The 18,220-nt window shown below is 40.4% G+C and overlaps 1 protein-coding gene across 1 annotated transcript in view; it reads left to right on the top strand.

Annotated features, from left to right (window-relative positions):
- adad1 (adenosine deaminase domain containing 1 (testis-specific)) overlaps positions 1–17,612 on the top strand; it is a 32,921-nt gene extending 15,309 nt beyond the window's left edge. The window contains exons 5-11 of the mRNA XM_078412103.1: positions 3,109–3,234; positions 6,039–6,165; positions 8,003–8,170; positions 9,369–9,601; positions 12,487–12,724; positions 14,112–14,244; positions 17,496–17,612. Of these exons, the coding sequence (XP_078268229.1) occupies positions 3,109–3,234; positions 6,039–6,165; positions 8,003–8,170; positions 9,369–9,601; positions 12,487–12,724; positions 14,112–14,244; positions 17,496–17,612 (1,142 nt within the window). The remainder of the gene's footprint in view (positions 1–3,108; positions 3,235–6,038; positions 6,166–8,002; positions 8,171–9,368; positions 9,602–12,486; positions 12,725–14,111; positions 14,245–17,495) is intronic.
- The last annotated feature ends 608 nt before the right edge of the window (positions 17,613–18,220 follow it).

Raw genomic sequence — 18,220 nt, 5'->3', positions numbered from 1 at the left:
AAAGGAAGCTCAATTGGGTTCAGATCGGGTGATTGACGAGGCAACTCGAGAATTGATCATTTTTTAGCTTTGAAAAACTCCTTTGTTGCTTTAGCAGTATGTTTGGAATCATTGTCTTGCTGTGGAATGAACCGCCGGCCAATTAGTTTTGAGGCATTTGTTTGAACTTGAGCAGATAGGATGTGTCTATACACTTCAGAATTCATCATGCTGCTACCATTAGCAGTTGTATCATCAATGAAGATAAGTGAGCCAGTACTTCAGCAGCCATACATGCCCAGGCCATAACACCCCCACCACCGTGTTTCACAGATGAGGTGGTATGCTTTGGATCTTGGGCAGTTCCTTCTCTCCTGCATTCTTTGCTCTTGCCATCTGTTGGGACAAAATAATGCATAGTATGATTTTAATTTAAAAATTACTTTTCTGATTGGATCTCTAAGTAATGGTATAACAAAATTAGGTGCTTGAACCCTTGATGTTTGTTGTTGAAGAAATTAATTTAGAGGGGAATTAATGGAGAATGAAAAGCGGAGACTTCGCAGATTTGCTTCAAGATTTTATTGCATGATATCATGGAGAGATGGCGGCAGAAAACTGTTCACCAGTTCTCTGACTTAACAGTAGAATTAGCTGACAGTTATATTGTGCTGTAAACAACTTTTGTTTTTTGTTAGAATATTTTCGTAGAGTAGTATCTATCAACTACATGTGTACCAATTATTTCATTAGTCATAACATACTTTTTGTTTATGTTAATCTTATTCAACAAAAACTGGTTAATACAAGTCAAACACAATACAAGAGCATTGTAACATTATTCTATCTCGCCTTTTAGGCGGCCCGCCCCACCATCCCCTCTCCGAGCCAATCACAAGCCCCACATTTACAGTAACATTTCTATGCCACTAGCGGTAGGGGGCACGGGTGGTCTACTGTAATTACTCACAAAGGAAAACAAGCTTCGTTATCTCTTCTCCTATTTCATGTTTACATTTGCCATCCACCCTTCAACATATTCTCAGACAAGAGGTAATACTTCTAATCTTACTTTGCTAATTGCCAAGTACCTCTTCTGCACCTGGTCAACGAGAGATGCCAATTGTCACATCCAAGCACCCTTTCGTTATCTTCAATTCCAATCAAAATTAAGTAAGGAAGGGTATTAATTTTTCTTCCACAGTTCCCTCCTTGTTGATCTTTATGATCAACACTTGTAGTAAGAAAGGATTTTAATATTTTCTCATTAATCAGTTGCAAAAATGGAGGCACAAATGTCTGATTATAATTTTGGTTGGAACCCGTCCTTGAGCCCGCGAAGGGATATGGGCACAAACCCAACATTCTAATCAGATAAGGACACTTGTTTTTCTTTCAGCTGTGAGTTCACTGTGTTCTGTGTGACAGTTGTTCATTGAATTTCGTACTCCAACTTCTACCTTCCTCCTATTTCTTGTAACTATCTAGATGCCTCACTTCACCTTCAAATCTTCCCTGATCCCAATAATGCTAGTATATTCATAAGTATTTAATACTACAAAGATAGTTAATAAGGAGTATGTCTGCATTTTGACACTTTTTTTATCACTACAAAATGTTACGGTTCTTGTGTTTCCTTCTCTTCAAGGGTTCGTCTGAGTGATGCAGTTTACATCTGGTGGCCTGTACCCAATCGGGTTTTTCTTTTACTTTTACTGCTGTTCGTGTTGTTAGCAGCACCAAAAATGGTCCTTTCCATCTAGGAGAGAAAGAATCTTTGTTTATTGCTCACACATAAACCTGATCTCCTGGTTTAAACAGGTGCATATTTCCTTCTACCGGAGGGACCTGTGGCTGCTTAAATTTCTCATAGGTTTTATCAACAGTTTCACAGATGTCTTAAGCATACCTTAAGGATTTTTCATCGTTCCAAATTAGGGCTACCTTCTCAGGAGTCATCGGGGGTCGGGTTCCTTTTGTCATAGGTCGCCCCATCAAAATCTCGTGAGGTATTAGGCCCCCGTTTCTATTTTTCTGATTTCCCAGGGCAAACATCACTATGGGCATGGCGTCTGGCCACAACAACCTATTTTGCTGGCAGACTTTGGCGAAAGTAGCTTTTATCTCTCCATTTACTCTTTCTACCATCCCCGAGGACTAGTTTGGTATGTGTAATTTCCACTGGCACCCAAGAGCCTTTGACAGGTTCTGAACTAATTTACTGGTGAAATTAGTTCCTCTGTCACTGTTTATTCCCATGGGTATCCCAAATCTAGGCATTAGTTCTTTCATTAAAGTATTGACTACCTTCCTTGCATTATCCCTCCTTGTGGGGTGTGTTTCCACCCATCTGGAAAACATATCAACTATGACCAGATTGTACTTAAAACCATTGGCTGCAGGCATATGTACAAAATCATTTTGCAAATTCTCAAAAGACATTTCAGGTTGTGATAGGTGATCAAATTTTGCAGGCATCTTCCCTCCATTATTTTGTTGACACACCAGACATGTTTAATTCACCACATATTTAATTATGTAGTGTAAGAAAATAACTGCAGATGCTGGTACAAATTGATGGTATTTATTCACAAAATGCTGGAGTAACTCAGCAGGTCAGGCAGCATCTCAGGAGAGAAAGAATGGGTGATGTTTCGGGTCGAGACCCTTCTTCAGACTGATGTCAGGGGGCGGGACAAAGGAAGGATATAGGTGGAGACAGGAAGATAGTGGGAGATCTGGGAAGGGGGAGGGGAAGAGAGGGACAGAGGAACTATCTAAAGTTGGAGAAGTCAATGTTCATACCGCTGGGCTGCAAGCTGCCCAGGCGAAATATGAGGTGCTGTTCCTTCAATTTCCAGTGGGCCTCACTATGGCACTGGAGGAGGCCCATGACAGAAAGATTTAGTTTTTAATTAATTTATTTAATATATTTAATTATTATAAGTCTTGGGAAATATAAATAAAAGGATACAGTATCTTTTATAACCTCCAAATGATTTTAAAAAAATATTTAGCATTTTCCCTCTGCACAAATTTGTGTGTGTATATGGTTTTTTCATAGAAATAGTAATATTCGGTTTAATAGTTAAAAATCATGTAAATCAGTTTCTTTTTAACTTCTCACAGAAGGAAGAAATCCCTATTACAAAGCAGTTTCCATAGCCTGCAGAGATGTATTTAACAAGCTGACTGCTAATCTGCCTGAATATCAGAACTGTAGTACCTCTTTGGCAGCTTTTGTGGTTGAAAGACGTAAGTATAGTGCAAAGAAGCTTGCAAAGATTTCTTCCCAGAAATATCATCATAACTATAATAGCAATGGTCACCATACTATAAGATGGATGTGATACTGCTTGAAATAATGTAGGTGAAATTTACCAATATGTTACCTGGGATGGAGCTAAATCTATTCTCCTTGGAGCAATAGACATTGAGAGGATATATGAATGAGATAGAAACATAGAAAATAGGTGCAGGAGGCCATTTGGTCCTTCGAGCCAGCACTGCCATTCATTGTGATCATGGCTGATCATCTACAATCAGTAACCTGTGCCTGCCTTCTCCCCATATCCTTTGATTCCACTAGCCCCTAGAGCTCCATCTAACACTCTTTTAAATTCATCCAGTGAATTGGCCTCCATTGCTTTCTGTGGCCGAGAATTCCACAAATTCACAACTCTGGGTGAAAAAGTTTATTCTCACCTCGGTTTTAAATGGCCTCCCCTTTATTCTTAGACTGTGTCCCCTGGTTCTGGACTCCCCCAATGTGTATAATTATATATATAATTATGAGAGTTATAGGTAAGGTAGTATCGGAGATGAATAAAACCAGAAAGCAGAGCTTATGGGGAAGGTGGGGAATGGTTTGGAGAGAGCATATGCGAGTGACCACCCTCATTCACTCGGGTTGTGGTTGAAGCTGGATTGTTGACTACGTTTAAGTATCTAGACAAGCATTTGATTATTTGGCAAAGAGGGTATGAACCAAGTACTAGACGATGGAGTTAATATGGAAGGGATGGCATGGATGTGTTAGGCTGAATGGACTGTTTCAATCCTGAACTATTTCCATCCTGAAGGCATCTACAACTAAAAATGAGAACCATGGACCAGTTAGACTAACGTCAGTACAGTAAAACTCTGTTAATCCAGCATGATCAGAATTTTAGTGGTTCTGAACCGGCATAGACTTGAAGAGATTAGATGTTCTTTCTAAAAAATACCCACAAAATTATTAACCAGGGTCCTGTTGAGTTGCGAGGGAACATGTGAAATAGGATCCTGGTGACCCAAATGCCTAACCATCAGTATGTCTGAATAGGATGGCAGAGATTTATGGTAGTTGGAGAAAATGCTTTGATATCGGTATTGGTCTATTGTTACATTCCAATATACAGTGAAAATCTTTGTTTGCATGCTATCCAGTTAAATCATATACATGAGTACAACCAAGCCATGCATAGTACAACAGTGCAAAGAAAAAAATTCCAGAGTACAAAATAGTGTTTCAGTGTTATATAATTACGGTTACAGAAAAAAAGAGCAGATTAAAAAGCTCTGCAATGAGGTAGGTTGGGAGATTGCGATTGAACCCGTAGTTTATGAGAGTACCGTTAAGTAGTCCAATAACAGCGGGGAATAAAGGTACACCTGAAACTGGTGTTATATGCTTTCAAGCTGTTGTATCTTTTGTCCGATAGGAGAGGGGAAAATGACTGGGAGGAAAATGGTCCTTGGATTATGTTGACACAAAGAATTGCAGATGCCGGAATTTTACGTAGAACACAAAGCACTGGAGTAAAAGTCCTGACCCAAAAAGCCGCCTTTTCATGTCTTCCAGGGACCCGCTGAGTTACTCCAGTTCTTCGTGTTCTACCTTTGATTATGTTGGCTGCTTTCCAGAGACAAGTGGCTAGGGAATTGATGAGAGGAGGCTGGTTTGTGTGCTGGACAGGGCTACATCTACAACTCTGCCATTACATGCTATCTTCAGCAGAGCTGCTGCCACACAAGGCTATGATGCATCCTCATAGAATGCTTGCTACATTACATCTGTAGAAGCTGGTGAGAGTCATTAGAGACCTGCTTAAATTAGTTTGTCTTCTGATTCGAAGCTTTGGTGTACTTTCGAGGCCATGGCTTCAACATGGTTGGCCCAGGGCAAATTGTCTTTCTTATAGCAAGTTATCCAAAACTGTACACATTACCCCTAGTGCAGCTGATCCAATGTCTTGTACAACTGCAACATAAGATCCAACTCCTGTACTCAATGCCCTGTATGATGACAGCCAACATGCCAAATGACTACTTCATTAATCTATCTACCTGTGATATTGCTTTCAGGGAAGTATGTACTTCTAGGTCGCATTATTCTACAATACTCCTCAGGGCTCTACTGTTCACTGTGATAGTCCTACCCTGATTTGACTTCCCAAAATGTAACACCTTGCTCTTCTCTAAATTGATCACGATTTGTAATTTCTTGGCCCACGTACCTAACTGATCAAGTTCAGTGGTAATATATGACAGCGATCTTCACTGTCTACAAAACCTCCTATTTTACTGCCATATGCAAGCTAACTAACCTCTCATCCAAATCATTTAAATAATGACAAATAACAACGGGTCTAGCACTCTAAAGTGATTAGATTAGCACAGCCTCTCGTCTGAAAAACAACTTTCCACCATCTCTCTCTGCTTCCGACCATCATAGCAATTTGTTTCCAATTAGCTAGTTCTCCTTGAACCCCATACTGAGAGTAGCGCTAGCAGACAAAAATGAGAAAGCATGACTGGGATAGAAAGTAATTTCAGCAAGGTTGTTGGGTAATATGGAGTGATTGAGTAACCACTTAGTCTATGAAGTCCAATTCAAACTGAGGTTAAAGGACTATTAGAAATGCAAACTAATAAGGATTAGTCAAATAGAGTTGGGTGGTGATTCATAGCAACAAGATCACAATCACAGTAATAAATGCTGATCTAATAGCTTGTTTTGTGCTATATGTTCTACGGGGCTAATTTTATGGAAAATTTAACTTAATTTTTTAATTCAGATGGGCAGCCTTACGAAGTTATTGCAATTGGAACAGGAGAGAGAAACTGTTACGATCCCCTGTATTCTGAAGGCCGAATTGTTCACGATTCACATGCTGTGGTCACTGCAAGACGCTCTCTGTTGAGGTAAAGAATGCAAAATTATACATTTGTAAATTCATTATTAGATGTATAAGGCTGCAAACACTTATTAAATTGGAAGTCATACAGAAGGAAAAGATGGTGCTCCATAACTTTGGATAAAATAAATTGTGGGTGTGTCATCATAGATGACATCCACATAAGACTAAAAAGAAAAAAAGTTATGGTATTATTAAACTTTTAATAAGCTTTTGGCCCAATTCAGTGATTGCAGTGCAGTCTGTATGCTGAGCAAGAGAGGGTGCAGATCAGGTTTGCAAGGTTGTTGGTGAGCTTGAATTATTAGCAGAGATTAGATAGGCTAAATGTGTTTTTCTTGGAGTGAAGAAAGCCAAGAAGTGGCCATGATAGAGGTGTATAAAATTGAGAGGCAGAAACAGAATAGATAGCCAATGTCTGTTCCCAAGTAGGGTGAGTAGGAGGAGATTTAAAGGAGATCCAATGAGTAAATTTTACACACAGTAATTTGTATCTGGAATGAAATACCAGAGGAGAATCAAGTGTTTTATGTCCTGCAACGGAACAATGAAATCATCTCACTTAGAAACTCCATCCATTTGGTTCAATGCAATTTGTCTTTTTCCAATCCCTGATAATGTCCATTTATTTTAGTCAATAGGTGCAGGAGTGGGCCATTTGGCCCTTCGAGCCAGCACCGACATTCAATGTGATCATGGCTGATCATTCACAATCAGTACCCCATTCCTGCCTTCTCCCCATACCCCCTGACTCCACTATCTTTAAGAGCTCTATCTAGCTCTCTCTTGAAAGCATCCAGAGAACTGGCCTCCACTGCCTTCTGAGGCAGAGAATTCCACAGATTTACAACTCTCTGAGTGAAAAAGTTTTTCCTCATCTCCATTCTAAATGGCCTACCCCTTATTCTTAAACTGTGGCCCCCGGTTCTAGACTCCCCCAATATTGGGAACATGTTTTCTGCCTCTAACGTGTCCAACCCCTTAATAATCTTATACGATTCGATAAGATCTCCTCTCATCCTTCTAAATTCCAGTGTATATAAGCCTAGTCGCTCCAGTCTTTCAACATATGGCAGTCCCTCCATTCCGGGAATTAACCTAGTAAACCTATGCTGCATGCCCTCAATAGCAAGAATATCCTTCCTCAAATTTGGAGACCAAAACTGCACACAGTACTCCAGGTGCAATCTCACTAGGGCCCTGTACAACTGCAGAAGGACCTCTTTGCTCCTATACTCAACTCCTCATGTCATAAAGGCCAACATGCCATTAGCTTTCTTCACTGCCTGCTGTACCTGCATGCTAACTTTAAGTGACTGATGAACAAGGACACCCAGATCTCTTTGTACCTCCCCTTTTCCTAACTGGACACCATTCAGATAATAATCTGCCTTCCTGTTCTTACCACCAAAGTGGATAACCTCACATTTATCCACATTAAATTGCATCTGTGTGCAGACACAGTACTCCAGGTGCGGTCTCACTAGGGCCCTGTACAACTGCAGAAGGACCTCTTTGCTCTTATACTCAACTCCTCTTGTTATGAAGACTCATTTGTCCTGCTTCCTTCTGGCAAGTACTTGGATAACTGATCCTTCCATCCCTCCCGACTCTCCTTTCTCAAATAACAATGTTACATCTGCAGCTTTTCATCTCATCTTGTGCATCCACAAAAATATTGAAGTATTTCCTCAAGACACGAGATGTGATTTCTAATGGTCCATTCACATTTAAGTATTTTCTTGCATGAGGTCCAAGCATAGACCAATTGTACTGGAGTTTGTTATATTGGTGAAAGTTAATGCAGGGAGTCAGTGTTTCATGTATACTTGTGTAATTTTCAGGTATCTCTACAGACATCTCCTAATGTTCTACAACAAAAATCCTGATGTGGTGAACCAGTCCATTTTTTGCAACGATTCTGGAAGAAAGGTTCTCATTGTTAAGGACCGTACAAACTTTCATCTCTATTTGAATCAGCTGCCAAAGGGGGCTGCTCAAATTAAACAGCTGTAAGTGGCCATGGCAAGGATGTATCAAATTAATAAAATCTTAAGTTGTATAAGATATAGTTTAATTGTCAGTAAAACTCTATTAATTCATCATGCTCAGGACTTTGGGCCAGGCCAGCAGTTTATCTGAGTTATCAGATAGTATGTAATACACATTTTAATTTACTTTCCAATCAAGAGTTCGCGGCCTATAAAAACATTTCAGTTTAGCAGAACCTGGCATTTGATCTTATTACAATATGGCAAACTTTTTTGCCAATCCTGATCTTGGCCTCAACAACTCCTTCAACCAATTTCCAGAAGTTTCTGTTACTGCAATGCTTGCCAAAATCTGGACCTCTTTCACCCTCCACCTCAGCCCCATGAGACTTGATTTTTTAATCCAGTTATTATTTGCACTCAAATTTTAAAAGTTTGAGTAAAAGTTCTCTGGTTTGTTTTATGTGGTGGGTGGGAGAGGGGGTTGGGGGAAACTTTTTTTCAATCTCTTACCTTGCCGGAGATGCGATTGTTTTCCGGATCGTATCTCTGGTTGCTCTGCGGCCTAACATCACGGAGCAGAAGGTCTTGCCTGGGACTGACCTTGAGTCCCCGAAGGGGCGTGGACTTATCATCTGAGCCTGCGATCCCTTGCCTGGGATCGACGCTTCAATGCAGCCTGCGGACTTTAACATCAGAGCTCACACTCTCAGGTGTAGACTGATCGGGAGCTCCAAAAGCTGCACAAGGTTCAACTGGTCCCGACCCGGGGTAGATCGCCGGCGCGGGGGAGCTGAGATCTCCTCCTCCCCCCCCCCCCGGATGAAGGAGCTTGATTGCCCCGATGAGGAAGGCTCGCCGCCGGCTACGGGAGTCAAGATTATCCCTTCAATGGAAGGTTACAGGCCCCGACTGCAAGGGAGAGATTGAACTGTTTTTTTACCTTCTCTCACAGCGAGGAATGTGGAGGAGTCACTATGGTGGATGTTCGTTAAAATGTATTTTGTGTGTCCTGTTGCTTTTTACTATTATGACTGTATGGCAAATGAAGTTCCTCGTATGTTGCCAAACATACTTGGCTAATGAAGTTTTATTGTGATTGTGATTGTAATCAATCTTTTTTCCTTTATTTCCTATAAGAGTACTGACTTACCTTATTTTACGTTATTTGCATTATTTTTACTTGTATTAATAATATGCTATGTTTTTATGTGCACAGGCATTTGGCTCCTCATTCAATATCAACATACCATACAAATAAAGAAATGGAACTTCATGTTATTTTGGATGGAAAAGTATATTCAACGAGTCATTGCAGTGCTGAAGTAACTGGTGCTAGAATGTGTAGCATGTCTGCCAGTGACAAACTGACTCGTTGGGAGGTGCTTGGAATTCAAGGAGCATTACTTAGTCACTTCATTGAGCCCATTTATATTAGCAGCATTCTTATTGGTAAGTTTCATGCGTCAATCCACAGGAGGTTGATATTCTGCTAATATGCTTATTTTTAAGTTGGGTATTATGAACTTAATGGAACCTTTTTAAAATTCAGCTTATTGAAAAATATTGCCACTGATCAGATTTTTTAAATTTAATTTAATTTCCATTAGTTTGGGTCCCCTGCAGCAGTACTTACCACTCAACTAGTTCTTGGTCGACTAGCATCTCTTTTGGCAGATGTTCTTCCTGGAGTGTGTTAATTAATAGAACTGCACTGGAAAGGAGACATCTGTCCAGAGGGACCATCTAAGGAAAACAAATTGTTTCAGTTAATTTTGTTGAAACCAGGTCCCTTTTTTCTTGTTGGAAATGTGCATTGCCTCTTCCTTCCAACTTTCTGTCTTGTCCACTCATTTATTTATTTTTTGGCAAAGGAAAACCCCAATCCAAGCTATGAGACTATTTTTGGTAGATTGCATTCTCTCCAACAATATCATCTTCAGAAATCTCCTCACCTGGACATTATCTTTGGAAAGATTTTTAGTGTGAAATAGCAAAATCAATTGGCACATCTTCAATACCTCATGTCATATGCATCTGAGTTGTAGTATCAACTCACAACCTAAAAATGGGTACTGATATTTTGAAGTACTGTAAGAAATGCTGTCCTTCAAGTAAGTCATATGACATGACATGGACTTGTCTGCTTCATCTGATGGATATAATTTTCTCTTGTTATTTTGTAGAGATGTAGAAAGATTCTGTTATTTATCTCTCGGCCAAAATTACCAAACATAGAACATCTGGTATTTATCATAGATTGACACAAACTGCTGTAGTAACTCTGCAGATCAGATAGCACCTCTAAAGAAAAAGGGTGGGTGATGGTTTTTAGTCGGGAACACCTTCAGACTGAAAGTAGGGGGGGGGGGGGGGGGAGGGGAGGTGAAGAGCTGGAGGGGAGAAAATAAAAGCACCTATCAGGACATCAGGCTAACCTGAAAGGAGTGTCTGGGTCCCTGGATGAAATCGAGGGTTGAGGTACAAGCACCTCCTGAGGTTCCAGGGAAAATTACCTCTGATAAGCCCTTTTGCGTGTTCTTGATAGTGGATAACTGTGGAACAGGTAAAACAACTTGGGGGGGGGGGGAAGGGGAAGAGTTTAAGGAAAAGTTACTTAAAAAGGTGGCCCAGGACAGATCCTGCACCAGCACTCCCAAGTCCCTTTGCATCTCTGATTTCTGAATTCTCTCCCAATTTGAAAATAGTCTACGTCTTTATTCCTACACCAAAATGCATGACTCCACACTTTGCTACGCCGTATTACATCTCAGATGTATGAGAATGGAACACCTTATCTTGGGAGCAGATGCAGTAGAGATAGGAATTGAGAGTAGGGAACAGCATCTTTGCAAGAGGCAGGGTGTTAAGAAATGTAGTCCAAATAGCCATGGGAGTCAGTAGGTTTAGAATAGATGTTCATGGAGACAGATCAAGAAAGCGAAGAGAGATGTCTGAAATAGGCCAGGTGAATTTGAGGCCAGGATAGAAGTTAGTGGTGAAGTTAAAGTTCATATCATATCATATCATATCATATATATACAGCCGGAAACAGGCCTTTTCGGCCCTCCAAGTCCGTGCCGCCCAGCGATCCCCGCACATTAACACTATCCTACACCCACTAGGGACAATTTTTACATTTACCCAGCCAATTAACCTACATACCTGTACGTCTTTGGAGTGTGGGAGGAAACCGAAGATCTCGGAGAAAACCCACGCAGGTCACGGGGAGAACGTACAAACTCCTTACAGTGCAGCACCCGTAGTCAGGATCGAACCTGAGTCTCCGGCGCTGCATTCGCTGTAAAGCAGCAACTCTACCGCTGCGCTACCGTGCCGCCCCTCATATGGCTGTTTCTGCAGTGCTTTTTTTGGAACAATGTGTTTACTTTGTGCTCCAAATTTCATTTCAAATTTACTTAATTGGGAGCAACTAATTTTTGGATGAACCGAGACCAGAAAATATTAATTGCATTCCTATTTAGTCAAAATTTAATAATGTTGGGTTGGAGTGGAGAATGGTGTCCACCATAACTGAGTAAAAGATTGCGGAGTAATAGAGTATAACTATAAGTAACAGAAATAAAGAACTGCACATGCTTTTTAAAACACAAAAGATCACAAAGTGCTGGAGTAATTCAGTAAGTCTGGAGAACATGGTTCGGTGACATTTCTGGTTGAGACCCTTCTTCAGAGTCTGTCTGCAACAGGGCCTGGAAACGTGGATGGGGTAGATTGTCAAAATGTTTTTTTAGAATGGCAATATCAAATACCAGGGGGCAAAGCTTTACGGTAAGAGTGGCGGTTTGAAGGAGATGTGCAGGGCTTTGTTTTCTCAAAGAAGGTGGTGAGTACCTAGAACGTGCTGCGGTAGAGGCAGATATGGTGTCATTTCAGAGACCTTCGGATAGTTACTTGGATATGCAAAAATGGAGGGATATGGATTATGTGCAAGCAGATAAGTTGATGTTGGCATGTTTGACACGCATTGTGGGCCTAAAGGCCTGTTTCTATGCTGTACTCTGTTCTATGATTCCTACTTGAAGAACTGTACTGCTTAGTAAATCATTAGAACGTAATGGCTTTACCTGCTAAAAAGATACCAACTTTTGTTTTGGTACAAGTAATATGACATTCTTGTGACTTGCAAAACTGGATTTCTGAATCCCACACCTGGAAACATTTTCTGTTTGACTTTAGTTGTTAGCATGTCAGACAAATATTTGGTGTAACTTAAAAGATTAGTAGTCTACTTTGTACTCTGCCTGTAAAAGAACATTTAACAATTAATTCTATTCATCCTTCAATGTTTGTAAACTAATATTTTAATCTTCCAGGTGATGCCTGCTGTTTAGACACACGAGGTGTTGAGGTTGCAATTAAACATCGTGTCGATGATTCACTAACTTCAAAACTCCCAAATTTCTATATTGTCAGCAAACCGCATATAAGCCTTACAGAGGCTGCTTTTCCTTGCCAGTCAAATGCTGTTTATAAATCTTTCAGCCTGAATTGGTCTCAGTCAGATGGGTTAATAGAAGTGGTGAATGGTGCAACAGGAAAGATTGCTGAAAGGTAAAGTACCATTAGTAATTACATTTACGTAAGTAAACTGTTCGATTTCAGTATGAATTATCTTCAATGCAAAAGATTTCACTAGAAGGGAACACGTCAGCTTGATAAATTTTAAATTAAGTATGCTGTTCTCAAATGTACAGTGCATTCAGAAAGTTTTCAGATCCCTTCACTTTTTCCACATTTTGTTACGTTACAGACATTTTAAAATGGATTAAATTATTTTTCTAATCATTAATCTACACAATACCCCAGAATGAAAAAGCGAAAACAAGTGTTTAGAAATTTTTGCTAACTAATTAAAAAGAAATAACTGAAATATCACATGTAATACATAAGTATTCAGACCCTTTGCTATGACACTCAAAATTGAGCTCAGGTTCATCCTGTTTCCATTGATCATCCTTGAGATGTTCTACAACTTGATTGGAGTCCACCAGTGGTAAATAAAATTGATTGGACATGATTTGGAAAGGCACACACCTGTCTATATAAGGTCCAACAGTTTTCAGTGCATGTCAGAGCAAAAACCAAGCCATGAAGACAAAGAAATTGTCCATGGACCTCCGAGACAGGATTGTGTCGAGTCACAGATCTGGGGAAGGGTATAAAACAATTTCTGCAGCGTTGCAGGTCCCGAAGAGCACAGTGGCCTCCGTCATTCTTAAATGGAAGAACTTTGGAACCACCAGGACTATTCATAGAGCTGGTCGCCCGGCCAAACTGAGCAATCGGGGGAGAAGGGCCTTGGTCAGGGAAGTGACCAAGAACCCAATGGTCACTCTGAAGATGGGAGAACCTTCCAGAAGGACAACTATATCTGCAGCACTCCACCAATCAGGCCGTTATGGTAGAGTGGCCAGACGGAAGCCACTCCTCAGTAAAAGGCATATGACAGGCTGCTTCGATTCTCTGGTCTGATGAAACCAAGATTTAACTCTTTGGCCTGAATGCCAAGCGTCACATCTGGAGGAAACCAGGCACCACTCATCACCTGGCCAATACCATACCTGCGGTGAAGCATGGTGGTGGCAGCATCATGCTGTGGGGATGTTTTTCAGCGGCAGGAAGAGCATGATAATAATTAATAAATGATGCTTCTAGGAGTGCCTAGCAAATCGGAATGTATGCATTGACAGGTGTTTTGTTACGATGAATGAAGAGTGTGATCCAATCCCCATTAGGTACCCTCGTGGCACCTTATTCTATCATCTGATAAACCTTTGCATTGGATAGACTTTCTCCCTCGTTTTGGGAGACCACTTTGGATAGAATAATGTTCATTCCAGTGGGATGTCATTCCATGATTCCCAAGGTTCAATTTTTGAGGTGTATAATGTTTATTGTCAATTTAACAACATATGAAAAGGTGTCCTTTGTTTTTAAGCTCGCCATTTAAAAGTGGTACCTCCATGACCAGTCGTTTATGCAAAGCAGCCATGCTCAGTCGCTTCTATCTTGTTGCTAAAGAAGCAAATCAAGAAGATCTATCAGCAGTTCCAACGTATCACGCAGCAAAGGTAAAGTTACTGCTGTTTGCGGAAATATTTCTTAGTATAATTCGCATAATTTTCATTTTTGTTCAGATATGAATTGTTGCATTTCATCACTGCAAGTTATTTCCAAAGTTAGGCTAAACTTTCTGCAGTAGAAATGGCTGTCTTAACTGAATTTAAGTAGCTGCTGTAATTAGATCTGAAATTTGGATTTATTTATAATGAGGCTAGGTAAGCACTCACTCCCCCCCCCCCCCCCCCCCCCCCATTGCAGTTGAAAGTGCATCTCCATGTACAATTCTTCACGCATTTAAAGAAATTAAAGACAGGTTTTTTAAGGAAATTAAATGTGATTAGCAGGTTAATACATTTTCTTCAGCCGATAATTACATAATGTTATGTACAGATTCATAGTTAGAAACTGGAGTTCTCTGCATTTCATTAACACTCGGATGAAATAGCAATGGAGTACATTCCTGGTGACTTCTTGATAGCTCAGCTACCCCTCTGTCTTGGTTAGAGAGTTAGTGGGGATTTCAAAGATAAAAGCTCATTTTGTTTCTAATACATATCCATAGCCCATCTAACACCATTTTTTAAAAGTTGACTGTTCTGATGACTAATTTCATTGACAAGGCTCAAATATTAGTGATGCTTTAACCACTTTGTGTTGTATGATGCTTATAGTATCCAATCTAAGGTATTTATTCACAAAATGCTGGAGTAACTCAGCAGGTCAGGCAGCATCTCGGGAGAGAAGGAATGGGCGACGTTTCGGGTCGAGACCCTTCTTCAGACTGATGTCAGGGGGGGTGGGACAAAGGAAGGATATAGGTGGAGACAGGAAGATCGAGGGAGATCTGGGAAGGGGGAGGGGAAGAGAGGGACAGAGGAACTCTCTAAAGTTGGAGAAGTCGATGTTCATACCACTGGGCTGCAAGCTGCCCAGGCGAAATATGAGGTGCTGTTCCTCCAATTTCCGGTGGGCCACAGTATCCAACATCTGCCTGATTACAATCAAAATCCATCTGTGGGTGTGTCATGTTATCACGTTTACCTAATTCACAAAGATGAAATACTTTGCAATATGAAATGTCTAACAATTCAATGTTCAGTTGCCTGACATTTATGATTTGTATCATAAGATGTCATCAGCAACTGATGTCATTTGATGTCATCAGCAACTGGTTTCTTTTCCTGATGGTGGGAAATGCTATAATTAGAATATTCTTGCACTTATCAACCCTTAGAGTTTAGAAACAGAACTGCAGATGCTGTTTTCACAAGGAAAGACACAAAATCCTGGAGTAACTCAGCAGATCAGGCGGCATCCCTGGAGAACATGAATCGGACATGTTTTCGGACCTGTTATCAGACTGATTGCAGGGGTGGGAGAAAGAACAAAGCGTTGTCCTCCCAGGATGCTGCCTGACCCACTGAGTTACTTCAGCATTTTGTGTCAACATTCAGTTGTTTGAATGGAATGCTTAGAATCACGATGGAGTGCTTAGCTTGTTGCAGCCCTTTCCTTTTCTGAAGTATTTTGAGGGCACACACACACACATATATTTATGTGTGTGTGTGTGTGTCAAAATATATATATATTTTAATTACGACTTTTAAGTATTTAGACTCTCCTGCTGTGCAAGGAGTTGTCCAACCTTTTTTCTCTAATGTTCCTGGCATGTTTTGTCAAGATACTGATAGTGACTGGGGTGTAAATGATGCCGTGGTTGCATTTAGTATCCCGTGCTATTATTCAAGTATCAGCCTGCATTGAGCAGCAGTAAATTAAAACCAGGGAAGTGCAGGTAAAATATTATTTTTAAGAAAAGCAGCGGACCAATGAAAATAGTTTGGGTGGGCACAGTGAGGGATAGATGATTATTACGGTAAAATACTCCAAAAATGTAATATAATAGATAACGGAACTTCTTTCCAAAGGTAGAGTGTTTAAATGGTTTCACTGTTCCTCTTCCCCTCTACCCCATTAAACATATATCTTGATTACTACACTTAAAACAAATCAATATTACTTCCTTTAATTAGTAAACGTGGCTTCCCTTCCTACTGTCATGGATGGATCCCTCACCCACATCTCCTGTATCCTATAGTTCTGTGATAGCTCCCCCTCTTCCCAGGGCAGAAATAGGATAGAGCTACCCTGGGTCTTCACCTTTCTCTCCACCAGCCTCTGCATCTAACACATCATCCTCTGACATTTCTGTCGCCTCCAACATGATCCCACCACCATTTGCATCCCATCCCTACCCATTTCTGCCTGCTGCGGAGACCACTCCCTCTGCAACTCCTTGGTTCACTCATCCTTTCCCACCCAAACCGCCACCTCCCCAGGTACTTTCATCTGCAAGCACAGGAGATGTAGCACCTGCCCCTATGCCTCCACCCAGAGATCCCAGCAGTCCTTCCAGGTGAAACAAAGGTTCACGTGCACCTCCTACCTCATCTACTACACCCTGTGTTCCGATGTAGTCTCCAGTACATCGGCAAGACCAAGCGTCGATGGTTTTGCCAAACACTGATGCGCAGTCAGCCAAGGCCTGTTGAATCTCCTGAATCCTGAATTGAACACTAAATTCTCTAATTTTAGGTAACTACATAACCCTGCCCCTCTCCCTTCCACCATATACCCCTCCCCTGTGGCCCACCTGGACTCGCATCTATTTGACCCCTCCCCTTCCACCTATATTCCTCCTCCTAGCTTCACAATTTGCAACTCTTCAATCCTTTTGCCTCCGGTCATGTATCTTTTCATCTCTGGCCTTTGCCTATCAAAAAGCCCTCCTCTGTATCAACCTGTTATCTGCCAGGCTCTTTCCTGCCCCTTCTTTCTTCCAAGCCCCCCCCCTCTGGTCACCTATCCATGTTTTCCAGAGATGCTGCCTGACCCACTGAGATACACCAGCAATTTGTGTATTCAATTCGTATCTGTGCTTTGAAGATGTAGTTTGTATTTGTATAATGCAAACTACTTTAGGCTGTCTGGTGGTGTTTGCTTTCTCGGGTCTTAATTTTGGTTTTGGTTTCCAATTTACTAAAATTGGATATTCAGTATGATTAATATTTAAGTAATTGATTTTAAATTTGCCAAATGTTTTTAAACATTTGCATTGAAGATACTAGACATGCACAGTAGAATAGTCTGTATACAGAACAGAAATCCAAGTTAATACTATAGCTTGCTATGCATTTTCCATTGTTGGTTCAGATTCCCTGTATTCATGTTCACCTACTCAACTTTTCATTCTTTCTAGATGATGGCAAAAGCATATCAAGAAGCTAAAACTTTACTGAAATCATCACTGGTGCATCACGGTTTTGGTACCTGGCTGGCCAAGAATCCAAATGCAGAAGTGTTTCATATGCAATGAGGAAAAATGCTGAGAAAAAGTTTTGATTTTAAATTCTAATGCACGATCTCTGTTTATCATCAGGATACTGCTGCATACTGTCATCTTGAAGAAATTCGAGTAGATTTTTTTTTTGTGAAATAATGGGCAGAGAACAAATGTACAGTTTGTAATGTCACATGCTTGAATTTCCTCCAGACCATACGTTCAATCACATAACCAATGTTGTAACTAAATCTTTCCTTGGATTCAAACACTTATCAATATAAGCAGATTCCTTTTTATAGTGTACTTGCTGCTTTTCAAAAGCAGATTGATGATCAATACCATCTTCATTCTAATACAGCCATTGTAGAAAAGTAATGATATGATAGATAATATTGGGGGAATTTCTATTATTTGATTGTGAAATAGGGTATTGCATAAGTAAAACCTATTTGATTCATTGTTAATGTTGAAATAGTTGTTCGGAGAATTATATGGTATGCCTCAATTATCTGATAATTAGAACTTTAAGCAGGACACTCAATTACCTACGAAATTGCATTGTTTGAATCAGACACAATTCTGTACATAAAAATGATTATGGCAGAAAATGTATGTGATTCTTATGCCAGGAAGTTAAATAT

This window comes from Rhinoraja longicauda, chromosome 1, assembly GCF_053455715.1.
Source record: "Rhinoraja longicauda isolate Sanriku21f chromosome 1, sRhiLon1.1, whole genome shotgun sequence".
NCBI classification, from domain to species: Eukaryota; Metazoa; Chordata; class Chondrichthyes; order Rajiformes; family Arhynchobatidae; genus Rhinoraja; species Rhinoraja longicauda.
The sequence above is the reverse complement of the archived record's forward strand: the minus strand, read 5'-3'. Positions and strand labels throughout refer to the sequence as shown.